Raw genomic sequence first — 23,967 nt, 5'->3', positions numbered from 1 at the left:
GGAGAGGGAGAAGAAGGCGTACGGCGGTGTATTCTAGATGGAGGTAGGAAGAGCAAGACCTGTACAAAGTCGTGCTGTCTACAAAAGTGTCGGTCGGTGTCGTAGCTCTCAATTGTCGTTTGGATCAAGCGGCGGTACGCTTGTCAGTGGGAGCATGAGTCCAGAATGCAGAAATGGCACAACGGGAGTAAGTACGTTTTATACACATCACGCCCCAAAAGACACGTGCGGTCGCGGGGTGCGTGAAGAGGTTCGCTCCTTCCTCTTGCGATCATTTCGCGAAGCAGGCGCGCCACACTAGCGCGGCAGCACTTAACAACCCTTTTCACCTCTCCCACACTGACTTTCTCTTACACCACACTCGCACCACGCCTTACTCCCAATATAGCGGCCAAACACGCCACCCTCGACGGGCTGCTCGTGCAGATGACGGCGACCAGCAATGTTGACGGCATCTCCCTAAGCGACGTGCACGCGTTCGCCGCTCAACTATCTGCAGCCGCCCAGAAGGAACGTCTCTCCACTGCCGAGACCATCGCCGTGCTTAAGAAGCACATCGATACCATTCGTGAGGGTAACGCCACGCAGGCACTACCTAATGAACAGGTCGGCGAACAGCGCACGCGCGTTGCGAGTTCCGCTCAGGATGCTGTGATGACGGACTCGACGGTCACCCACGGTGCCAACGCCGCAAAAGAGATTCACGAGCTGAATTTGCTGAAGGTGGAGCAGCAGCAACGCGTGACTCTGCTCGAGAGGGAGGTGCAAAGCCTGAAGGCAAAAGAGCCCGGCGAGATCACTGAGCCCAGCGAAGAAATTGTCAATTTGTTGTGGGATCTGAAGTCACAGAACAAATCGTTGCGCGGTGAGAAAACGGCGTTGGGGAACAGGGTTCGGCACCTGGAGCAAGCAAGACAGCCCACTGCAGACGCGGAAGAGATGAGCGAGTTGAAAGCCAAAGTCGGAGTGCTCAAAACAGAGGTTCAAAGAGCTAGTGCGAAGTGCAAGACCTTCAACGAGACTACCAACGAACGCAACAAGCTGTTAGAAAAGGTCATCGAGCTCAGAGCCGACAAGGTGCGCCTCGAATCGGAGATTCACCAACTCAAGTCAAAGTCATGTAACGCCACCGGCATGACCGCAGCTGTTTCAAAGGATTTGAGGCTGCCGCCTACGGATGGGATGGTTCGTGGTCGCGGGCAGTGGCATGAGAAGGAGAATCAGCAGCTTAAAGTGAACACTGCTAGCACATTCGCTCGGACCAATGCGGCCCAGGCAACACGTCCTGCTACTGCATTTGGCCGGTTTGGTGGACTTCCTGTCCCTCTGAAAGCTTCGGCGGATCATGCAATGGAGCCTGCTGTCGCTACCATCCCACCCAGCGCATTGAGGGCTCTCCTGGACAACCGTACGCTCGGGTCGAAACCAACGGTGCGCCTCCCCAAGTCGGAACACTCCTTGCGTACAGGCACGGCATCAGCTGTGGCGCCAAACGACCCTCAGCTTCGCTCGCAATCAGTTGTGGCGACGAATGCTGCCTGGGACCAAAGGTTCCAGGCTCTCTTCAGCCGTGCGCCTGCTCCTTCGTCGCCTGCTGCCTTACCTTTTGGGTCTCGGCCTTCAGTCTTCTCAGACCCACGTTCAGACCAATATGGTGACGTCTCAGCCCGCAAGAGAGGACCAGTGGAGCACGAGCAGGAGAGCAATGTGAAGAGGATGAAAGTGGAAGGTTCATCGGGCGGTGACCGCGTCTGTGGGCACTGTCGTGAACAGGATCTCAAGTGCGACGGGAGGTCTCCGTGCAACAATTGCTTCGGACGTCTCCGCAGTTGCAACTACACGACTGTGTGGGCACACCGCGGGGCGGAGGGTAGTGACTCGTCCTCTAGTCCTCTGCGTGGTCTCGGTGGTGCGGCGGGATCTGCTTCCCAGGCTCACGACCGCACCACCGGAGCTGCGCAGAAGGGCAGTGGTTCGCATCTCCCCAATCCGTTTCTGAGACGGGATTCAGTCCATGTAAGTACGCCTCACCGAGTCTCGGGTCTACAAAGTTAACGCAGAGCAGCAGAACAATTTTGGTGACGCTGTCGACCAGCTCATCCTGGGCGAGAAGGCAAAGACTCAGCAGCTCACGGCTGAGGAGGCCCGTCGCTTCTGGCCGCCGACAACGTTCAAGTACGACCGCAGTTAGAGTGTGACTGGTTTGTAAGTCGAAGCAGCCGGCAGCAGATCATATGTTGCGAGCGAGGAGAACATGTGCTGCGGATGACTCGTCCGTTACGGCGCCCCGTATGGCACAACTATGGCAAGTGGTGGGAAGACAGCATCAGCCACATGTAATCTTCTTGTGGCAACTGGGGCACATCACGCGGATAGTGCGCTTTACGAGTATCCTCTTATGGACTCTTTGCTGGGTGTGATTGTGACCATAGCATGTAGCTTTATCTGGCAAATGACACACGCTTTACAAATCCGCTGCTCTCAGCCACGCCGAAGACGGTCCGATTGATGATACAGCTGCTCATACTACTCAATATTGACGACTGTAGCTCGGCAGGTGGGCGTGCTACTTCTCCATGATGGTGAAGGGTATGGAGGGGGAATCGGGAGGAGTATAACGATATCCATATCGTCTTGGAGAAGAGAAGCATCGGGAAAAACAGGAAGCATCGGAGCGCGCCGCGAGGCCTAAGGTGGGCTGTTCGCTCGGCTCGGCTTCAGGGCCCTTTGGGCCGGTTACGGCCATGAACATGTGTTGTGGTGGTGTTTCTCGCAGCGTATAAGAAGGAATGCTATCGGACTTCATATAGGCCTGCAAAACAACATTTCGAGTGGTCAAGATAGAAGGTAAAGCAAGTTCAAAGGTGTGAGGTCAAGCCCCCACCGTCATTCGTGCGAACGCCTTCAACCCAAGTCAACGAAAATCCGACCCCACCAAGACAGCCTCGCAGTAAACACTGACTCTTCACACCTTACAGCGTTTCAATCTTGGACATACAAGAGACACAGAGTAAGCGGCGAGATTTGGCGAAGATACTTGATCCTCATTGACATCGCGCCAGCTCAATCTTCCACCACACAAGACACCACTACAACATGCCTGTCAAGGTGGGCACCACCAGCTTCACGAACGACCTCGAGGACAACGTACTGATGGTGATCACAGGTCGGAATCAACGGCTTCGGTCGTATTGGCCGCATCGTCTTCCGCAATGCGTGAGTAAGAGAAGTCTGTGAGCATGGGACACAAGCTGAGCATGTGACAGCGTCGAGCACCAAGACATTGAGATTGTTGCTTGCAACGACCCCTTCATTGAGCCACACTACGCCGTAAGTCTGCCTATACAGACTCCACAAGAGCAATGGGAAAGCAGGCGAGAGCTTCACTGATACATGACCCGCAGGCCTACATGTTGAAGTACGACTCCCAGCATGGCGTGTTCAAGGGCGACATCGAGGTCGACGGCAAGGACCTCAAGGTTCAGGGCAAGACTGTGCGATTCTACACCGAGAAAGACCCGGCCAACATCCCATGGAGCGAGACCGGCGCCGAGTACATCGTCGAGTCCACTGGTGTCTTCACCACCACCGACAAGGCCAGCGCACACTTGAAGGGTGGCGCGAAGAAGGTCGTCATCTCCGCCCCATCCGCCGACGCACCAATGTTCGTCATGGGTGTGAACAACAAGGAGTACAAGTCCGACATTCCCGTCGTCTCCAACGCCTCCTGCACCACCAACTGCCTTGCTCCGCTCGCCAAGATCATCAACGACAAGTACGGTCTCGTCGAGGGTCTGATGACTACCATCCACTCCTACACTGCCACCCAGAAGACAGTGGACGGCCCATCTGGCAAGGACTGGCGCGGTGGACGCACGGCGGCACAGAACATTATCCCTTCGTCCACGGGTGCCGCCAAGGCCGTCGGCAAGGTCATCCCAAGCCTGAACGGCAAGCTCACTGGCATGGCCATGCGTGTCCCGACTAGCAACGTCTCTGTCGTCGACTTGACTTGCCGTATCGAGAAGGGTGCGTCGTACGATGACATCAAGAAGACCATGAAGGAGGCTGCCGCTGGAGAGTACAAGGGTGAGTGCAATACCCCAGGTGACTTCGAAGCTCATACTGATGTTCTGTTCCAGGCATCCTCGGCTACACCGAGGACGAAGTCGTCTCAACCGACATGAACGGCAACGTGAACTCCTCCATCTTCGACGCCAAGGCCGGCATCTCGCTCAACGACAACTTCGTCAAGCTCGTCAGCTGGTACGACAACGAGTGGGGCTACTCCCGCCGTGTGCTCGACCTGCTCGCCTACATGGCCAAGGTCGACGGCCACCAGACCAAGGAGGTCTAAACAGGGTTTCGTGCAGCACAGCCGAGACTGTCCTCCCTTTCGTGTGACGAGAACGAGTATGACTGGGCGGGGGTTACGAGCACTTTGAGACAAACGAGTTGATGCTGTGATGAGGATGGTGAAGGCGTCGATTTCGTGGCTTCGTTAGCTCATGTCTAGTTTGAAAATGCTATGTCTTGCATTTCATGCCCATTCATTCATCTCTCCTCCAGCCCGACACGCTCATAGGCCGTTGAACTCGGCCGTGTACTCCCGCTTGAAACCAGCAGGCTTCGGTATCCAATTCCTCTGCCTCTTCCGCAGTTTGCCCGCGCTCCTTGTGCTATTGCCTACCGAATTCGGCTCGTTCGTCGTGGTGTTGAACGTCGCATTTGTCGGCACCACCTCATACTGCACCGTCCCATTGCCTTCGCGGAACGTGCTCTCCGCCGGCCCCTCGGTCATGAACCCAGCTCCTTGTTTGATCTTGGTCTTGCCGGTTGCAACGTCATAGCCGTTGATCACGCGCTGGAACATCTCGAGCGCGACGACGGGCTGGTAGAAGGGCACTTCGTGACCGGCTTCGTAGATGCGGACGAACGCGAAGTTGTCGCTTTGCTTCGAGACGCCGTGCACGATGTCGTCGGAGGTGCTGATGTTGGCGTAGCCGGCGGAGGTGAAGCCGGGGGCGTTGATGTTTTCGGCGACGACTTCGTTGCCGATCCAGTTGCAGACGTAGTCTGGAAAGCACCATTAGCACGCCTCGCTAGTCTCGTAGTAGGAGAGGGTAAGCTAGACTCACCAGCATCACCATTAAACTGCACCATGTAAATGCCCTGGTCCACCAACTTCTTACTATCCTTCACAGCCCCCTGCAGGCGGTCGTCATCTCCGGTGTTGCTAAACCCTCCACCCAAACTTGAGCCCTCAGAGAAATTCACATACGCCCCAATGGCCTGCTGCACCTTCGGGGTGTTCAGATAATCCACGTAGAAAGTCGGCGGGAACGGATCCGGCATCAGCTCCCTCACATCATACTCGTCCCGCCCCAACGCGACATCGAGCACATACTCGACAATCAAATAGCAGAAATTGTCCGCTTTCGCGCAGACATCGTTGCGACCCGATCGACGGCACTGGATCGTCTGGTCGTAGCAATTGCCGCGGCCGTACATGCCGTTGTACATTTGGTTTCGCACGCGGCCGTTGGGGAGCGTAAGGCCGTAGGTGTTGCCCGGGTTGACAGTGTAGTTGTAGAAGGCTTCGTATTGGATGAGGGGGTCGAACCAGCCGTTGCCGATGAGGACCGATTCGAGCTGGATGCGGTGGGCGTTGGGAAGGCAGCCGCTATCTATGAGGGCGTTTTGGGTTTCAATGTATCTGTGTGGGGTCAGTACGGCTTGCAGGAGAGCTGTGTAGTTGAGAGGTTGGACTTACTCGTTGAAGACAGGACCGTAGTGGCCGCCGTAGGACTCAGTAGCAAAGTGAAACCCGTTCCTGGAGTACTGTGGAAAAGCTCCCATGAAGCCTTGCAATGTCTTCCACATCCCAGGTGCCGCATTCTGGGTCGAATTGACTGTGTACAACGGGCTGGGGTAGGAGTAGGTCTGGCAGCCATGAGCGTAGTGCGGACATACGTCCTCCTCGAGAAGCACTAGCTGGGAGCTCAAGCCGATGTAGCCAGGAACCGGGATCGAGTAGGAGAAGCCCGTCTGTGCAGGCTGATCAATGAACTGTGATACATAAAGAAAGCTCCGTCAGCAGATGTCCGCGTTGTCTTGGTTGTAGAGGAGGTTCTGCTCGTACCAGCATGTTGGAAACATTGTTCCAGGCGTACTCCCGGCTGAAGACCTCGCCATTCGAGTCCACACCGCAAGGGCCGAGTTCTTGGAACAGACCGATCATACTGCTTGACCCAGGCCCGCCATTGATCCACACAGTTAACGGAGCAGTTGAGGGATCGACATCGCGGGCTTCGAAGAACCACCAGAAGATGTGCTGGTGCTCTTCAATGTCCACATATCCGCTGTAAGACTTCACGCCTGGCGTAAGCTCACAGATGCCTTCTGGAACTTGCTTGTACCGGACTGTCTGGTTGTAGTAGCCCGTGGTCTCCGTGAGGTCGGTGGGAGCGGGTACGAAGGCAGCTTGGGCGAGTGCCGAGAAAAGAGGGAGCGCGAGGGCGGTCTTGAGTAGGGACGCCATCTTGTTCGAGGAGAAGAGAGTCTTTGACGATTGAAGAGATACAGAAAGCGGCGGCCGCCGTACTTACATTGTTCGGTCCTGCCACGCGAGTCCGACAACTTTCTCTGGAGCTGTGAGTTCAACGGCCATGCCGGCGTCATCGGTTGCATTGACTCTGTTGTGCAGAGCTATCGAGGGTTAGCTCCAGGCACCATGCTACAAGAAGCAGGAGTCAAGGCGACCTGCCTGACGCTACCACGAGTGGAGACAGATGGTAGATAGCGGAATGAGGAGGAGGCGGGAAAAGGTGGGTGGAGAGAAGGTTGCGCCGAGGCCTTCCATTGCTTCGGCGTTGCTTCGACCGCGCCGACAAGCCTTCTGCGGTGCAACATCGGCGACATCTGTTACTCCAGTCAAACTCATTGTCTTGCGTCCCGTTCGGATTGTGGTACAGTCCGATCCTCTGTGACCTTCAAGCACAATCTGCGAACAGTCGAACATCAACGCTCGGTGCGCAAGGAGGGCCATCAGACCATATCGAAAGGAGTGGCTGTCCCGGTAATCCATACAACAATCACAGTGTGCCCAAAGAGGCTTCAGTCTGGTGAGCATAGCATCTTCCGGGACAGCAGGAACAGCATCAGACTGGCGATCGTTTCACGGAGAACTTATTTTCGTCGGGCCTTACTTCGTCACTCGCAGCTCTGAGCGTTCGTCCTTGCCTTGAGCTGGACGGATTTGATCATCATCCCCGGGCCTCCAGTAGCCTCCCTTGATGGGTCTGACAAAGTCCTTATCCTTCTGGGGCATCCGACCTTTCTCGACGATCCACGACTCATCCGTCTCGTCCCACTGGCCCCGGTGCAAGCATGGACAGCGGTCGGACTGGCACCATTCATCCGCACACGGTTTGCGAACACACAGTTCACCCTTGGTTTGGCACCTGAGACACTGTGAGAGGCGGTCGCACCTGGACATTCGTTAGCGTATGTCTTGACAGCTTGTGGGCCTTGTAACCAAGCAATTGACAGTGAGAGCTGCCAACCGGGCACATCTGGTAGTCTTCCCCGAGACCCCATTGCACCCAAAGATGTGTCGCCACCCCCGTCGGAGGGCTGTCCTTCTCTACGAGAAGCTCTTCAGAGGGATACTTACAGCCCAGATTCCTTCCAGCATGTCACGCAGACTGGCTTGCGGGGGAGCCTCCCCGGTCGGTATTCATACCGTGGTCTCTTGGTCTTGGCGAACTCCATGAAGGTCTGGTCGTGATGCGAGCCGCGGCGAGGGTCTGCAAAATCGGATCGCCTACGCTTCAACCTGTCGCGTTGGCTGGGAATGGCGGCGTCCACCGGCAGAGAGTCGTGTCGTTCCGCCTTCGTGGGTTCCGGTGGCGAAGCTTCGAGCTCTGGGGCGGCGTCGAAATCTATCTCTTCGTCTTCATCTCCGGCGACATCGTTCTCCAAACCCGCGACTCGAGTGAGCCTCCAGTGGTGCTCTCGAAGAATTTGTGGCTGCGTTCGTGAAGCTGGGAAGGTCGCCGCCATGCTTCGCAGACTCTTGCCCATGCCAGCTTTTCGTTCTTCTTCATCATCTTTGAGGTCGTATTTCCCGCCGCCCTTGAAGTGAACGAACCCTCCAGCGGCCTGCTTCTTCAACCGATCGATCTTCTGAGAGGCAATGTCAGCATCTACCAGCAGACAAGGGAATATTGACCTACAGCACCCCTGCCTGACTTGAACAGCTTGGCCAGTGCCCATTTCTCCCTACGCTGTGTTTGGACCTACTCGAAATCAGTTGTCACGGAGCTGTAGACCTTCTGCAATGTTCGACTCACGTCGTCCGTCAGACGAAACTTCAGCTCATTGATCTTCTGCTCGTTCCTGCGCTCGTTCTCGAGCAGACTGATCTGCACTGCGTGCAGAGCCACGTTTTCCTCCCTCGCCGCCACCAACTTCACCTTCGCATCCTGAATCTGACATGCGAGAAGCCTCACCGTACCCATGATGTCCGGCACATCTGCGAGGTCGGCCATGGCCAATGATGTGCTGCTGACTGTGCCGCAGGGGTGATCTTGAAAAAGGTCGAGCGAGGCTGACAGCATGTGAAGATGAAAACTTCGTCCTCTTAGCGGCTTTGGTGCGTTTCTCTGGATACCGTTTGTTGTCCGAGGTGCGGTGTGACTTCGTTGCTGGCGTTTGCATGAAGTGAGGTCTTCCCAGATCTTCTCGAGGCACTGATCGATATTGCTTACCAGGGTCCTTGCCCTGTCTACTACACCGAGGATGGACAGAAGAGTTACCACAACTGGAAGCAAGCAGAAGTGAACTGACGCACTGAGGGAGGTCCTCTATAGCTTGACGGCTTCCTGCATATCCGTCAAGAATCTACCCGAGATGAGGCGGAAGCGAGATCTATACCACCAAAGGAGCTCACACATGATAGCTACCACTGCTCTACCCTTCCGTCCTCTCTTTCCAGTCATGCTCAAGCTCCCAAGCGTACGCACAACGATATATAGTCTCCTCATCCCACCACTTCCCAACAATCTGCAGTCCAACCGGCAACTTCACATTCGAATCCCCAGCCGCCGGCCCTTCCTTCGGCGTGAGCCTCCCAATTGGAAGCGTCAAAGCTGGATGTCCCGTCTGGTTGAACTGACACGTATTCGACGTAAGGCCGACCTGCTTTTTGATCTGCTCCAGCGGCGCCGCTCCCGGGTCAGCATGGCTGGTGGCAACGTACGGTAGCGTAGGCGTGATGAGCAGATCGTACTGTTTCAGAGCAGCATCGTAAGCGTCGCGCAGCTGACGAGAGAGGTTGGTTGCTTTGGCCAGTAGGGCAGGATGTCTTTGCTCCGCCCACACGCCGTTGAGGTATATGTTTTTGCTCGCCGAATAAGATTTATCCCAGCTCGACTGCGAGTGCAATGCTTCGAGAAAGAGGCTGTTGAGCTGGTGCATGTTGTGGGTGCGGTGGCCGGGAGCACCGTAGAGTTTGGTGAGGTAGCCACCGGTCTTGGACACGGCTGTCCAGATTGTGGGCCCTTTCTTGTGGATCGGTATGCTGACTTCTGAGACTGTTGCGCCGGCCTTTTCGAGGTCTGTAACTGCTTGTTGGAAGAGCTGCCTTACTCGCTCGTCAAGGACAGGGGTCTCGAGGGCTTCCTTGATAATTCCTACTTTCAGGCCAGAGAGGTCCTGTGGGGTCTTGCTGTTCTTAAGGTTGTTGTAATATTGGGGCAAGTTGGCGGGCACCGGCGCTGGAAAACTTCTGTCATCAATGTTGTCGTTGCCGGCTATGCTTTGCAGAAGCAGTGCATTGTCAAGCACACTCCGTGTCATAGGGCCAAGATGGTCGTTGGTTGGCTCGTTGCTCCCGCACCCAGTATACGGTATTAGCCCAAAAGTCGTCTTGAAGCCAACGATGCCGCAGTTTGTCGCTGGTATCCGGACACTGCCTCCCTGATCTGCACCAATTGACATATGTGCCTCTCCCAAAGCTACTAGGCAGCCACTACCACTTGAGCTGCCTCCAGCACTGTACCCTTTGCAATGCGGGTTATCTACCACTCCTGTTGGCGCAGAGTGAGATGTTCCAGAATGGCAGAGATTCTCGCAGACTGCTTTGCCTAGGACGTGACCGCCTGCCTCCAGTATCCTCGTGACAACGGTGGCGTCCATGTTCGGCGTGTACCCACTGACGAACTCTGTTCCCATCAACATAGGGACGTCCTTAACGCTTATCATGTCCTTCAATACCACAGTCTTGCCCGCTAAAGGCCCACTGTTGGGCTGCGAGTCCTTGATGCTGCATCGCCACGCCCAGGCTCCGTGGGTGTTTTGATCTTTTGGAACCTCATGCACATCGTTTCTCGGAAATCGTTGCAGGTCTACTTCGGGCACGTAGTCCGGCATAGCCATCAGTTCCTGTGCGCTCTCATCGAACACGGCGAGGAGCCTGCGATAGTCTTCTTTCTCTTCATCTTTCAACTTAATGCCGAAGACTTTACAGATCTCGTTCAGAGCTTCTGTAGTCACTGGGCTACCCTCCTTCGGGTCGACTGAGAAGACGGACATGATAATGGTGAGATACCTCGAAGTAGATGGAGCAGAGGGATGAAAGTATACTTCGCTGACTTACAACAATCTCATATCACCGACTCGTAGTCGTATCTCGTGGCATCAGGACCATCAATGCAGGTACCAGAGCTTCTCCTCGGCCATCTGTCGCCTAAAGCTGGTACTGCTCATGAAAGCTGCGAAGTCGCTGTGCCTTCACCACACAATGCTGCTCGGACAAACCCCAGAATGGAAGGACCGAGTTGCTCTGGCAAGCTCACAGCATCCACAGCTCCACGCTTCACGGGCAAGCTGTTCAGGCTATCAAGGCCCGAGATAGAGGGTATCTAGTCCGAGCAACTGCTCTCAGTACGCGGCCTGTCAACAAAGGTAGGAGGGCCATTTTCCGTCTTCTCTTTTACGCCCTTTTACCTCCAGTCCCCGAAGACAGCCACAGCAATGCCTCATCCCGAACCGCAATACCAACTCCCTCGCGACTTCACCGGCTTCGGCGCGGCCTCCCACGACTGCAAATGGCCCAACGGCGCCCGCATCGCCGTATCTTTCGTCCTCAACTACGAGGAAGGCGGCGAGCGCAGTGTCTGGGAAGGCGATCCGCACTCGGAACCCTACCTCTGGGAGAAAGGCAGCTCTGGCGGGTACAAAGAGGGCGCTCGGTACTTGAACGCTGAGCAAGACTTTGAGTATGGCAGTCGGGTGGGAGTGTGGCGGTTGATGAGGATATTCGAAGAGTTCGGATGGAAGATAACGATTTATGCCATAGCTAGGGCGATGGAGTTAAACAAGGAGTTTGGCGAGTATTGCGTGAAGAAGGTCGGGCACGAGATAGCTAACCATGGCCTGAGGTGGCTGGAGTTTTGGGACTACGATATCAAGAAAGACTTCCAGTACGTGAAGGATAGCTGCAACATGCTGCAGAAGGTCACAGGGGAGTTCCCGGTTGGTGTGTACTTCGGACGAGGAACGCCGAACACGCACGGTGCGTTGCCGCAGATATACAAGGAGATGCATAAGGAGCAGGGGACGCCGAAGCTGTTGTACAGCAGTGAGTGCTATAACGATGATGTGCCGTACTGGGTGGATCTCCCTTATGAGAAGGACCTGCCGGATGAACAGAAGGAGGGTCTGTTGCTTGTGCCGTACAACTATGACTGCAATGACGGGAAGTTTCACATGGCGCCTGGATTTATGTCGAGTGCTGGGCAGACCTATGAGCAGTATCTGAAGAGCTCGTTTGATTGCCTGTATCGGGAGGAGGGAAAGGTGCGTCGATGAAGCAGCGACCTTGACAGATTTTATAAGAGACGAGATGTGCTGACGCTTATTCTCCAGATGATGAACATTCCTCTGCACAGCCGCATCACCGGCAAAGCAGGCAGATCCGAGGCGCTGCGTAACTTTTGCAAGTATATCGCCGAGAAGGAGGGCGTGTGGGTGACGACCCGCAGAGACATCGCTAAGCACTATCGGGAAACGTTCCCGTACAAACCTGGCTCGAAGACTGGAGGCCGTTGAAGTCGTCGGGAGATGTGATGCTGAAACCGTGCCATTGGTATGTAGATTTGTACAGTGGCATGCGCTTAGGATACAAGACCGTCCTCCCCCATCCGATTGCACCTCTACTTCGTAGGCTAAGAAACAATGTAGTGATTTCGCGATGTCCAGGGCGATTACGGCTCGGACAGGCTGCGATTTGCTCAGGACTGGCCGTATTGTCCTTTGGGTGGACTTTGGACCATGCCCTTGCCCCGGTAGTTCTCCGTACCCGCGCCAGTGATGGGCTCGATTCTGTTCTCCTACAAGCACGAGCAATATCAGCATACTATTCAATGTCTTGGGCCAAACGAGTCCGAGACGCACCTGGAAGTACTCGTTCGTCTTCTCCTGCCACTCCTTTGTCAAAGTGTCCGGTCGTGGGTTCGCGAAGTGGTGTGTGGTGAAGAATATGACTGCTCCTGCGGCCACGCCGATCATGGTGTACCAGAAGATCTTGCTGCTTTCACCCGGTGGTGCTTCGGCACGAGGGCCATGAGGGCCGAAAGCGATCCAGTATGCTGTGAAAGAGTGCCGTTAGCATTAATCGTCAGATAGAAGCATCTTTATGCAGTGTGTGACATCTTGAAGGGCGCGATAGTGTCGCGTGCCATCACGGCGTTTCTCCGGCCACTTTCTCCTCGTGCCGCCTCAAAGCTACATTGCCGCCCCCAAAGGAATTCGGAACCTACCAGCCCTCTTCTCCTGCAACGTCAACTCGTTCCAGTCCACCTTCATGCGATCTCTCAGAGCCATCCACAGGTCGGCCTGCTCCTGAGGGGGCATAGCTTCCCATCTCTTCTCAATGTTGGCCAAAGTCGGGTTGCTGATCGCGTGTGCCTGGCGTGTCTGCTGGCCGCTCTGCTGAACTGACTGGCATCGCTGCGAGAGTGGTGTGAGGGCGGCAGCGTATGTCTTGCGGGTGCTGGCGGAGCCGACTTGACGGAGGAGGGGAGATGTTCGAAGCATTGTGTCGGCGGTCAGGGAGTGACGCGGACGGAAAGTGGTGTAACTCAGGGAAGAAAGTCTCTTCCAGGTCCTGAGGCCGGTCACGGTGTGCAGCGTTGGGAGTGGTGGTGTCGCAATGGAGTGGTCAGGAGCAAGCACTGCAGAAGTCTTCCGTCGTCGAGGAGCTCAATGCCAAGATGGTCATAGCGCCGCCCTAAATCAACGTCACTTCACCTCAGACATGCAACATTAAACATCCGTGCTGCAGAACATCCCAAAACGTATCTGACCATTGGATGTGCAGCTCGAACAAGTCCACATGGCTTCTACCTCCGGCGCTCGAGCACTGGCAAACGGCCAAAAGTCTGCAAGCCGTGCAGTCGGTCCTTGGTCGAGCGGGAGCCTACATGCTTGTGTCACTTGGGCCGTTCGTTCTGCGGTCAGCGTGGGTACGGGCCCTTCCAAACTCTCGAAATCGGTTCGGCAAGACAACCACTGGTAGGTCGTGTTCCTGGCAATGCAAGATACGTGCAAGCCAAACATTGCATGTGCTATTTCTGGGAGCTCGACTTTTGATTTTGGCCATCGTTTTTCAATCCGTCTGATCAGAGAGGTAGCTGCATTGACCCTCGTCACAGTATCGCCATGAGCTTCTTCTGTCGCGGCCCGCGCTCACCGCATCTCATCGCAGACATCACACCATCGCAGCTTCTGATACAGCTGTGTCAGCCTTAGCGGACTTCCGAACACGTTCCGTTTGCTTCAGCCCCTGTCCCGATCATAGCGACTTCGTATCATTTTACCTCTCGAGCATGGAACTAATACATCACATGTGAACGCAAACCGCCGTCATGAAGCCCTTCGTCATGGCCTCGAACGCCGGTACCAGCCCCACTCGTACAACCAGCCTGTCCGGAAGTGCTCGCTCCCCATCTCAACAAGCCCCCAAAAAGAAGGAAAAGACGCCCAAAGCCCGTGATGGAGGCGAGAAGCTATCAGTGCCGCCCTTCAAGGATAGACGGCAGCTGGTTGCGGAATTGGAGCGTGCTCGTTCCGCACTGAAGGAAGATCGAACCAGGAATGAAGCGTACGACTGCCTGTTGGCAGAAGCGGGGAGAGTCGCCGCAGAAGATTCACAACAATGCCATGACCTACGTGTCAGGCTCATGCAAACGTTGGAAGAGCTCACGCAAACTACGACACAGCTCCATCAGGCTCATACGGAATCCTCGAGAATTGCTGGGGACCACAGGGTCGCCATCGGGAGAGTGGGGGAGTTAGAGAAGGAAGTGGTCGGTTTGCGGAGAGAGATGGATGACAAGGTTCAGCAGAAGACTGAGAAGTGTGCCCGTGTAGCAGATGAGCGGACGCAGATGATCGAGTACAATACGTCACTTCTGCGTCGACTCAGCGTTGCCAAAGCAGACGCCGGGAAGCAACGTCTCAACACCGAAACCATGCGTGAGCGGTCTGACATCGTGCTGCGTACTACAAACCAGACCGAGCAAGCTCTCAAGCATCTGCAGTCACGATTTTCTGAGCTGGAAGACCAAGTCAGCAGCTGCCAGCACAACGAGTATCTCGCCGCCTTCGAGCTGTCGCAGTCTACGGAAGCTCAAGCCCGCCTTCGACATGAATTACGGCGCTTTCAGCATGGTCGATGCGACGTCGTCGCTCATCTTCTATCTGCACAACAGCTGAACGCTCGCACCCAACAGGATCTTTCCGATGCTTTAAGACTGGCTGAAGGCACGCCGCTTCAGACTTACGGTCATGGTGAGGTATCCAAGTATTCAGCAACAACAGCTTGTGCTGCAGCCACCGCTGACACGGCCGCCACATCTTCGAACGATGTTGCTGAAGACCATGTTATTTCACAGCAACATGATCAACTCCTGTCCGGTCATGCCATGTTGGAGAGACCCGAGGGCCACGATGATGAAATGGCTCTCGCGCGCACAACAGCCATGTCATACATACGCTTCAGCATCTCTGGGAGCTCAGCTAGCTCTATCAACTCTTCCGCCGAACAAGCTTCCACTGGTGCCGACAAAGACAACTTCCAGAAATCTGTTGCTCCGCCGGGCATGGACAGTGTGGCAACTGGGTATCCACGGCAGCCGGGCAACGCGCCGCCGCCAAAGCGACCGCGCAAATGGGACGAGATGGATGCGCATTCCCGCAAGAAGCAGCGTCCGTGGAACTCTTACAGGCCTTCTTATCCGAGTTGAAGACTTCCGTGCTTGAAAGAGGTGATTCAGGGAACACGGTGGTCATTCTGGATGGCAAGCGACCAAGTCGCTAGAAGGCGACAGGGTGTATGTGAGCGCAGATCCTTGCACTCGTCAAGAAGGTGACAACACAGATGGTCGGAAGACAGTTTGTGCAATGGCTTCTGCTTCGACTGGAAGGCGGAGACCCTGAGGGTCGAGCATGAGGTGAAGGACAGTTGAGGATCACTACGAACGTTTGTTTCACACGCGAACTTGTCAGTCAAATAGTCATTGGCCGCAAATCAATTCGCTGAGATGGTCTCTGTTTCTGTCTTGGCATGTCACGTGGCTGGGGATAAGCCTAGCTGGATTTGGCTCTAGCGTGAGGTGGTTAACCTCAACCAGCCTCGCAGGAGAACCTCCTCAACCAGGAGAACTTTATCCAAAACCCTTCCAACACCTTACCGTCGCTACGGCACGTCTCATGAGCGATGCATTGACTGCGCACAACCCGTCATTGCTCTGCTGATCGGCGACGCAAATGACATCGCTCGCTCTGTGACACTCGAGCAACGAATGTGACATATCACCACCCAAGCACTCGGTCCTGCTGAACAGTGGGATACGTCTTCGTCGGTTGCTGGGATTTGGCTGATAGCATCTCCGAGTTGGCTCGCCGGGCCTGGCAAGACTGGACCTGTGCTGCTAACACGAATGTCTGGAGTTCAAGAATACTCCGCGTCGTTAACCCGAGCATACTCATCATTCGAACCAGTCACTAGTGCCAATGCAACCTTGCTTCTGGATACAGCACCTTCTGCATGCCCTGTCGCCAACACTGATCTACTCTCCGGTGCCACTGCCCTTGTCACATCGCCTCCCGTGCATGCTGCTACCCGCAGCCTGACCCGGCGCTTTCCATGCATTCTCTCGACGGCCTGATGACCCAAGGATGGAAGGAGGCTTGTTAGGGAACTTTGCCATCCTTTTCTTCATCTCTTTCTTGTCTTGCGATCCGCTTTTCTCGTGTTTTCTCGATTGATCATGGATCCCAGATTAACACGACGCCGATCACGAAGGCACAATCTAGACTCCCCCGTGCCAACAGCCAGTGGTGAACAAGCCGACGCACGGCACGCGGCTACCGGCCATGGAACGGAGAGTGAGCACACCAGTGCGCAAGACACAACTCCTCGCCACGAAGCGGAAGTCGAGAGCAACAAGGCACGAGACACATCCACTGGCCACAAACCAGAGAGCGAGAGTACCAACACGCGAAGTTCAGCTGTGGATCGTGACGCGGGCAGCGACCAGAGGAGATCGAGCAGCGTCCAACTCGAGCAGCTCGGGACGAGTTTCTCGGATCTGATACGACAGGTCGAGGAGCAAGCGGCCCCGTTTCTGATTCAGTCTATCAGAGCACTGGTTTCGAACAGTCGCCGTACCCACGAGTTTTCGCAGTTGTATGAGAAAATGATTGTGGGAGCGGACCAACCAAAACTGGAACTTCAATTCAAGCTTGTGCAGGCTGTACAGGAGGTCAAGAAGCTCAAGGAACAGGCTGCGGTGAAGAGGGCCGAGTCGGAAGAGGTTCGAGTGAGACTTGAGGAGAAGATAAGGGAGCACGAGGAAGCCAAGAAAGAGATTCAGAGAATGCAGAAAGCGCGCTCCACTATGATTGTGTATAGCATCAGGAAGTTGGGATGCAAGCCACGGTCATCCGCCATGGCCGTGGAGATGCCAGCTCCTTTAGATCCCGATCCAAAGCTCTACACTGTCAAACAACCTGCCGGCGTGCGACTGAACGATCGAGCCTGGCTTCCTCCGACGCCGACGCTGCCTTTGGACGATGACATCCGTTGTGAAGATCGCGTAACGCCATTCGTGCCCGGTGTGGACCCTGCACAAGAGGTCCTAGGCTCAGAAATCACCCCACCGGACACGCCTACAACGAGAACGACGACACAAGGCTACTTTCCAGCGAACTCAGCTACGGCTATGGGTGCATCGACCAAACGGACCCCTGCGCAACCGCACAGCGACGATGAAGACGACTACGCGCCCCCAGAGCCTGCTGTGCCAAACGACAAGCCGTCTCACGATCCCAAGTCTCCGCCGAAACACCCTCGATGCTGGGATGAAGTCGAACGGCCCCAGAAGCAGCAGAAGGGGACGAAAGGATCGAAGATCGATTGCTACAGAACTGTTCATCCTTAAGCCGCTGCAAACGCCGGACGTTGGACCACGACTGAGTCTGAGACATTGACTAAGGCGTACGTCCTGTACAGCCGACTTCCACCCCAGGCTGCAACTTTCGCATACATCCAGGTCGGCGACGCGGATGCATTCTGGATTGATTGCTTTGATCGGTCAAGAGGAGAACGAATCTTGTAAGGTTGGCTGATATTCTGAGAGCTTCCCACATTTTGGCATCATACCTTCACGTGTGAGGGGTAGTTTCGCCAGACTCACGTGCAAACTTATATAGTCAGTAAACTTCACGCTACACCATGTGGCTCTCTTCTGCTCTTCCAAAGCAAAACAAATAGACAGAAGCTCCATCGACTGTCATACTTTCGAATTCCAAAGCCCAAATCTCGCAGCAGCTGACCATCAACAGCAACAATGCCGAACACCAAGACGGTCAGTGTGCCTCATCTGGGCGGAATCGACGCGGCGTACCAAATGCCTCATGAGTACGACTCTTCCAAACCAACGCTTGTGCTAGTCAACTCCTTCACCACTTCGAGCGAATTGTACCAAAGCCAGTATGCCAACGCCGAGCTGAATCGAGCAATGAACTTGATCGCAATCGAGCTGCTGGGCCATGGACAAACAAGGACGAAGTCCGAAGAATTCACTTATTGGGATACCGCCATCATGAATCTTCAGTTGTTGGAGAAGCTTGGGATGAGTGGGGATGGCAAGAAAGTTTTTGTTTTGGGAACGAGGTAAGTCCAGCGAACCTCAAACGTTGGACGAAGATTCTGACGCAGTGCCAGTCAAGGCGGGTGGATTACGGTCAGGATGGCCCTCCTGGCGCCGGACAAGGTATGACCATCTGACGCCTTGTCCATGGCCTTGCTTAGGCCACCCAGCGCTGACACTTTCTCGACTGCTTTAGATCTCTGGTATCATTCCTCTTGGCACGTCGATGGACTACGAGTCCGAACGAACTCGCAAGCTCGGCTGCTGGAATGGCCCAGAACTCTTGACGCCGAACATCAAAGCCTGGACGACCAACGACAAGACATCCTCTTTCCAGCCGAAAGAGGAATATTGCAACTTTCTGATCGACATTGGCTTCGGGAAAGACTGTCCAAAGGAGACCCGAGACTTCTGGATTGAGACCATCCAGTCGAATTACCAAGGTGATGATGGTCGTCGTCGCGCTCGCATGGCTGCGATCAACCTGAGAGAGCGGGACGGTCTGCATGGGAGGCTGTTTGATGTTAAGTGCCCAGTCTTGTGGCTCCACGGGACAAGCGATGCAGTGTATGAATCCTTTCCTTGGGTTCTTATGCGATGCTTGCTGACCTTTGCTGCTCATGTGTAACAGATACAGCGTTGAGAACGCCCAGGAGGAAATCAAGCTGTTCGAGAACTCATCTGATGCCCAGCTGGAGATTGTGAAGGATGGACAGCACTTTTTGAGCTTCAGTCATCCGAAAGAGGTCGATGGCGCGCTCATTGAGTTCGTTGGAAAGTATGGAAAGTGATTGAAAGGAAGTCCGTGAGTACAGTCAAGACGGAAACTACTCAAGAGCGTGCGAGTTGGAACTAAGTCGAAGCGTGCGCATCAGGAATCGTCGATCCGCCTTGTGGAAGCTTACTATAGACCTTGAGGAGTTAACTTCGACTACGCACATCACCATCTTGCACCTCCGGCTGGCCGGTACAAGTACCTTGAGCCTTGGTGTAGGTCGTACTATCGTTATGTCGAGCCTGCTTCCCGCCCACGCTTTTCTACTGTAGCACGCACTGCAATCACACTGCGACCTGCACTCTGCAATGATGAGACTCACACCATGCACTGCTCTCGTTGCAGCTCTCCTGACCAATGTTCTCGCTCAGCCCACGATCGAAGAGAGGGCCGGGAAGTTCACCTTCTACGACATGCTCACTCGCGCCGCCGGTCCCTGCGATCTGTGCACTGGACCAGATGGTCAAATCTGGAGCGAAGACATCTTGGTCAATAAGCTGTTCAGCATCAACCCCGAGACTGGCAAGGTCCGCGAACTTGCAATACCCTTCACAACTCCTCTCAGCAATGAGACCATCCCAGGAGTGAGCCAGTCGATACAAGATCGCACTGCTCTTTCCTGCGCCATACGACCTAGATCGGACGAGAACCTCTATGCTTACAACGGCCTTCGTAATCAGCTCGTTCGCATCAACCCAACCACGAAGCAGATCAAGGTCCTCCAGGGTCCTGTCAATCCAGCCGGCGATCTCCAACCCTTCAACGACATCACTGAAGCTCCAGGAGGGATGTACGTCACCCAGACGAGCGGCAACACATTCCAGTACTACGACTTCTCCGACGAGAGCTTCACGACGTACGAGGTCCCAACTCCAGCATCATTCCCGCTTGGCCTCAAAGTCGCCTCAAATGGCAAGTTGTACGTTGCAGAACTCATTGGCAACAGAATCCTCGAGTTCGATCCCGAGACCAAGGCCATGAAAGAGTTTCCTCTGCCTTTGCCTCTCCAAGGCCCTGCGGTTGTCCGTGCCGAACGCAATGGCTACGTCTACTTCTCTCTCTTCACCGGCAACGGGATTGGTCGCATCAACATCGAGACCCACAAGATCGATCTGTATCCCTCCAGTACACAAGGCGGATTGGGAGCCGAGGACACACTGGACAGCAAAGGCGGTGTCTGGCTCTCCTACTTTACTGCCAATGTCCTCGCACGGCTCGACACAAATACGTTCAAGTACAAGTACGTGCCGTTCCCCGATACCTTCGCCAGAGGAGGTCTCTCTGGTATTCTGGGCGACATTCCACCGGTACGTATACCCTTTGTTCCACCTCGTCTTCGACTCTTCGACGATTGAGGCTCGCGGCGGTACCGAATTGCACAAGTCCGTCTCACCGAGAGCTGCCATGCCCTCCGTCGTCTTCAGCTTCCACCTTGAAGCTCGTGCTAACTATAATTTGCCATTCCTAGTACGTCGATGTCGCCGTTCATTATGGCCCTGGTGATGCCGTATGGTTTGCCAGCATCATCGAAAACAAGGTTGGCCGGTATGCACTCTCGTAGGTGAAGCGAAAGTGGTATTGGGAACAACGGCCGCCTTTTCGATGAAAAGCTGCCATGTAATAGACTAATATTACAATCATGAGGCCTTCCTGAACGTCAACTCGTCAGGAACCGGAACCGTTCTGTTGACTGGCTGAACCGCGTCGTGCAGTGCACCAGGCTTGGAAACAGACACACTTGTACTCTGTTTGACCTCAATGTGAAGTCTCGCCTCAAACATCGACAAGTTGCTCTCAGAAGATTCAGCTGGTGAGACCTGACAGGGAAAAGACGCATTCGCAATCTCCCAGGCTCAATCAGGCAGGTGCCGAGCACGCTTTCAGTGATTTTTCCGCCACGAAGACTTTCCAGCTTCTTTCCATATGTTGCACACCAAGCTCGACTTGACCGCATCTGCACCTCGTGCGCTGATGCGCGGGGCCGACGTTGAGATATACAGACCGATACCGGCTGAAGTGTCGGCATGCATCGACGCTGAGCGGCAATGCGGCACACTCACGATGGCGTGTTGCTCACTCGGTGTCATGATGGACTGCCAGAGGAAGCGGCAAGTTTAACAAGTTAAAATACCACGCATTTCCTTCATCGCATGAGAGTCTTCTATTTTGTTTCTGTCGCTTCTGTCGTTGTCTCCTCCACCCGAAGCAAGACTCGATCTTAAGTAACGATGGCGAGGAAGAAACAGGACGAGGCCGAAGCAGCCCTACACGATCAGACCCAACTGTTACCGAAGAAAGAACTCATATTCGTCCTACTTATCATGGACCTGGCCTTGCTTGTCTGCTTCATCGACCAGAACGGAATCGGTGTCCTGCTACCGACTATTGCTCGGGACCTCAATGCTCAATCCTCGATATCGTGGGCAGGAACATCCGCTTTGATTGCCAATACCGTGAGTCGATGGAGCCAGGCTTTCTTTGGAAATAAAAAGAGCATGTTCTGATGAACCATTCATATATTCAAGGTCTTCCAAGTGCTCTATGGCAGGTTATCCGATCTTTTCGGCCGGAAGAACATCCTGCTGTCAGCGCTAGTTATTCTAGCATTGTCCGACCTAGCCTGTGGCCTGTCGGTCAACTCGACGATGCTTTATATTTGTCGGGGCCTGGCCGGGATTGCCAACGGTGGGATAACAACTTTGAGCATGATGATTGTGAGCGATATTGTTACTCTGCAGGAGAGGGGCAAGTGCGTACGGTCTTCTTGAAACCCTGAGACGAAGATACTGACATCTAAATCTTCCACGCAGGTATCAAGGAATTCTTGGAGCCATGGTAGGCTTGGGGAATGCTTTGGGACCATTGATCGTAAGTTCTCGCCTGGAGTCAAGACGTATCTTTCTCTCACATCGTCCCACACACTCGTTAACAGAGTCTAATTGCGGACGGCAGGCATCAGCATTTGCCATCCACTCGGTATGAATCAAATAGAACTCCTCGAAGTGTACCACACTGCCGCAGAAGAACTCAACTGACCTACTGCAAGACCTGGCGCGGCCTTTTCTACCTTCTAGCACCCTTGACTCTGCTGGTCGTCGTCGCCAGCTGGAGATGGCTACCCTCGAACATGCCGAAGCTAAATCTTCGAGAAACGATTGCGAATATCGATGTGCTCGGTCTCGTTACCGGCACGGCAGCGGTGATCTTGATACTCATTCCTACCTCCGAGGGTATGTCAATGGCGGACCAGGAATATTCAACCGGTACGCCGAGATACCTGCTGACCTTCACTTCTCTTCTTCCAGGCGGCCACGCAGGGACACCGTGGAGCTCAGTAATGGTCATTGCCATGTTTGTCGTCGGCGGCGCCTGCTTCATCGCGTTTCTGTTGATCGAGTGGAGGTGGGCTGAGCTGCCGATGATGCCCTTGTCAATGTTCCGCACAGCATCTGTAGCGGCGATGTTAGCTCAAAGTTTTCTGCTTGGGGCCGCCTACTATACCTTGCTGTACTTCCTTCCGTTGTACTTTCAGAATGTAAGCATTGATATTCAGATCCCGAGACATGTGCTAATGCTTTCGTCCCCTTCTCAGGTCCGTGGCTATAGCCCTCTAGTTTCTGCAGGCCTTCAGTTACCGCTGGTGGTATCTCAGTCATCGTTCTCGACGGCTGCAGGCTTCTACATGTCGCGGTACAATCGTTATGCGGAGATCATTTGGTGAGCCGGGCGCCCTCCGTCCAACGTTCTCTAAGACGCTAATTGTTCGTCTTTCTATCTGCAGGGTCGGTTTTGGGACATGGACTGCAGCCGGAGGACTGCTCGTACTGGCCGATGACACCATTCATATTGCCCTCGTCTCATTCTTCCTCGTCATTACCGGCTTCGGCACCGGCTGCGTCTTCCAGCCGACATTAGTTGCACTCCAGGCCCACTGCCCGAAAGCTCAACGAGCTGTCATCACATCGAATCGCAATTTTCTTCGAAGCGCAGGAGCGGCGGTAGGCTTGGCTGTATCCTCCGCCATCCTGGCGAACGTTCTGAAGGGCTCATTGCCATCCCGTTTGGAGCACGTTGCCAGCAGCACCTTTGCTCCACCTAGCTTGTTGGGCTACTCTGACGCGGATGGAGCTGTCATCAGAGCAGCGTATACTGCCGCGAGCAGAGCAGTCTTTATATGGTGTGTGCCGGTCACGGGAGTCTGTTTCTGCCTTACAGCATTCGTCAAAGATCATGGTCTTGTGAGGAAAGAGGAGAAAGAGGCTGCGACGCCGCCAACAGGCGAGACAGAGAAAGATGCTGCCGGGCCAGCACTCGGTGTTGGCAGCAATGATAGTGCTTCGCCAGGAAGCAGAAATGAGAAGGGCGTGCAGCATCAAGATCCCGACGAACACAACATACCACGTTCTAGCAGAAATACATCTGCGGCCAGCGACTGTAGTGCTACCGTCTGAGCAAATAACACTGCGTTGCTGTCGGACTATCCTCACGCCTTCGACCAACTTCCTAGCATCATGCCGATTCTCATTTCTGAACTGATGCAGCCGCGGCTTCACAGGAAGCGCAAACACCCAGCGGCGCGGCATAGTTAAGCTTCGGCCATCTGGTCTCATGGTTGACGTCGAGGCCGCAACCTATATAGCGCATGTAGTCTGGCTGACTTGAACAGAAGGCGTCCAGCTGTGCCAGCCAAGGCGGAAGGCGGCAAATCTGGCCATGAAAAGCAAATGCCGATATCGGGGTTTTCATCTCACCACCTGATTAACCATATCCGTACGGAGGTATCTATTATTGCTACGTTGAAGTCAACCCAATGCAGTGTATAGTTGTCGAGTCATTCTCTTTCATGGTGTCTTTTCTATCTCCTAGCATCCTCATTCTACCCCAATTCGAGGGTCAATGAAACACACTCATTCCAGATCTTTAAGATGACGGAGAAAGAAACAAATCCTTCAGCAGAGGCGATAGAGGAGC

At 54.5% G+C, this 23,967-nt stretch overlaps 12 protein-coding genes across 12 annotated transcripts; 8 read left to right on the top strand and 4 right to left on the bottom strand.

The window, feature by feature from the left end:
• Positions 1 to 165: 165 nt before the first annotated feature.
• LTR77_002900 (uncharacterized protein) lies at positions 166 to 2,191 on the top strand (the record flags this gene model as incomplete). The annotated part of the gene is made up of 3 exons (XM_064800159.1): positions 166 to 187; positions 389 to 2,016; positions 2,066 to 2,191. The coding sequence occupies 3 exons, from the start codon at positions 166 to 168 to the stop codon at positions 2,189 to 2,191; spliced, it is 1,776 nt and encodes a 591-aa protein (XP_064661498.1).
• A 905-nt stretch (positions 2,192 to 3,096) lies between these two features.
• Positions 3,097 to 4,357, top strand: GPD1_2 (glycerol-3-phosphate dehydrogenase; the record flags this gene model as incomplete). Its single annotated transcript, XM_064800158.1, has 5 exons — positions 3,097 to 3,108; positions 3,167 to 3,216; positions 3,267 to 3,330; positions 3,405 to 4,089; positions 4,143 to 4,357. The coding sequence occupies 5 exons, from the start codon at positions 3,097 to 3,099 to the stop codon at positions 4,355 to 4,357; spliced, it is 1,026 nt and encodes a 341-aa protein (XP_064661497.1).
• A 222-nt stretch (positions 4,358 to 4,579) lies between these two features.
• LTR77_002898 (uncharacterized protein) lies at positions 4,580 to 6,541 on the bottom strand (the record flags this gene model as incomplete). Its single annotated transcript, XM_064800157.1, has 4 exons — positions 4,580 to 5,076; positions 5,139 to 5,716; positions 5,774 to 6,069; positions 6,143 to 6,541. 4 exons carry the CDS (start codon positions 6,539 to 6,541, stop codon positions 4,580 to 4,582), a joined length of 1,770 nt encoding a protein of 589 aa, XP_064661496.1.
• Positions 6,542 to 7,204: 663 nt separating this feature from the next.
• Positions 7,205 to 8,552, bottom strand: LTR77_002897 (uncharacterized protein; the record flags this gene model as incomplete). The annotated part of the gene is made up of 4 exons (XM_064800156.1): positions 7,205 to 7,490; positions 7,676 to 8,187; positions 8,238 to 8,300; positions 8,355 to 8,552. 4 exons carry the CDS (start codon positions 8,550 to 8,552, stop codon positions 7,205 to 7,207), a joined length of 1,059 nt encoding a protein of 352 aa, XP_064661495.1.
• A 421-nt stretch (positions 8,553 to 8,973) lies between these two features.
• Positions 8,974 to 10,596, bottom strand: LTR77_002896 (uncharacterized protein; the record flags this gene model as incomplete). Its single annotated transcript, XM_064800155.1, has 1 exon — positions 8,974 to 10,596. One exon carries the CDS (start codon positions 10,594 to 10,596, stop codon positions 8,974 to 8,976), a length of 1,623 nt encoding a protein of 540 aa, XP_064661494.1.
• A 441-nt stretch (positions 10,597 to 11,037) lies between these two features.
• Positions 11,038 to 12,114, top strand: LTR77_002895 (uncharacterized protein; the record flags this gene model as incomplete). The annotated part of the gene is made up of 2 exons (XM_064800154.1): positions 11,038 to 11,862; positions 11,932 to 12,114. The coding sequence occupies 2 exons, from the start codon at positions 11,038 to 11,040 to the stop codon at positions 12,112 to 12,114; spliced, it is 1,008 nt and encodes a 335-aa protein (XP_064661493.1).
• Positions 12,115 to 12,296: 182 nt separating this feature from the next.
• cox5 (Cytochrome c oxidase subunit 5B, mitochondrial) lies at positions 12,297 to 13,101 on the bottom strand (the record flags this gene model as incomplete). The annotated part of the gene is made up of 3 exons (XM_064800153.1): positions 12,297 to 12,395; positions 12,460 to 12,653; positions 12,825 to 13,101. The coding sequence occupies 3 exons, from the start codon at positions 13,099 to 13,101 to the stop codon at positions 12,297 to 12,299; spliced, it is 570 nt and encodes a 189-aa protein (XP_064661492.1).
• Positions 13,102 to 13,931: 830 nt separating this feature from the next.
• Positions 13,932 to 15,311, top strand: LTR77_002893 (uncharacterized protein; the record flags this gene model as incomplete). The annotated part of the gene is made up of 1 exon (XM_064800152.1): positions 13,932 to 15,311. One exon carries the CDS (start codon positions 13,932 to 13,934, stop codon positions 15,309 to 15,311), a length of 1,380 nt encoding a protein of 459 aa, XP_064661491.1.
• A 1,026-nt stretch (positions 15,312 to 16,337) lies between these two features.
• LTR77_002892 (uncharacterized protein) lies at positions 16,338 to 17,510 on the top strand (the record flags this gene model as incomplete). Its single annotated transcript, XM_064800151.1, has 1 exon — positions 16,338 to 17,510. The coding sequence occupies one exon, from the start codon at positions 16,338 to 16,340 to the stop codon at positions 17,508 to 17,510; it is 1,173 nt and encodes a 390-aa protein (XP_064661490.1).
• A 408-nt stretch (positions 17,511 to 17,918) lies between these two features.
• LTR77_002891 (uncharacterized protein) lies at positions 17,919 to 19,012 on the top strand (the record flags this gene model as incomplete). The annotated part of the gene is made up of 4 exons (XM_064800150.1): positions 17,919 to 18,244; positions 18,290 to 18,344; positions 18,418 to 18,788; positions 18,853 to 19,012. The coding sequence occupies 4 exons, from the start codon at positions 17,919 to 17,921 to the stop codon at positions 19,010 to 19,012; spliced, it is 912 nt and encodes a 303-aa protein (XP_064661489.1).
• Positions 19,013 to 19,307: 295 nt separating this feature from the next.
• LTR77_002890 (uncharacterized protein) lies at positions 19,308 to 20,557 on the top strand (the record flags this gene model as incomplete). The annotated part of the gene is made up of 2 exons (XM_064800149.1): positions 19,308 to 20,303; positions 20,465 to 20,557. 2 exons carry the CDS (start codon positions 19,308 to 19,310, stop codon positions 20,555 to 20,557), a joined length of 1,089 nt encoding a protein of 362 aa, XP_064661488.1.
• Positions 20,558 to 21,224: 667 nt separating this feature from the next.
• Positions 21,225 to 23,447, top strand: LTR77_002889 (uncharacterized protein; the record flags this gene model as incomplete). The annotated part of the gene is made up of 7 exons (XM_064800148.1): positions 21,225 to 21,449; positions 21,522 to 21,745; positions 21,807 to 21,864; positions 22,043 to 22,226; positions 22,302 to 22,531; positions 22,589 to 22,713; positions 22,778 to 23,447. The coding sequence occupies 7 exons, from the start codon at positions 21,225 to 21,227 to the stop codon at positions 23,445 to 23,447; spliced, it is 1,716 nt and encodes a 571-aa protein (XP_064661487.1).
• Between the last annotated feature and the right edge of the window lie 520 nt (positions 23,448 to 23,967).

This window comes from Saxophila tyrrhenica (genome assembly GCF_035928015.1).
Source record: "Saxophila tyrrhenica strain CCFEE 5935 chromosome Unknown scaffold_4, whole genome shotgun sequence".
Classification (NCBI taxonomy): Eukaryota; Fungi; Ascomycota; class Dothideomycetes; order Mycosphaerellales; family Extremaceae; genus Saxophila; species Saxophila tyrrhenica.
This window is presented reverse-complemented; position numbering and strand designations above follow the sequence as displayed.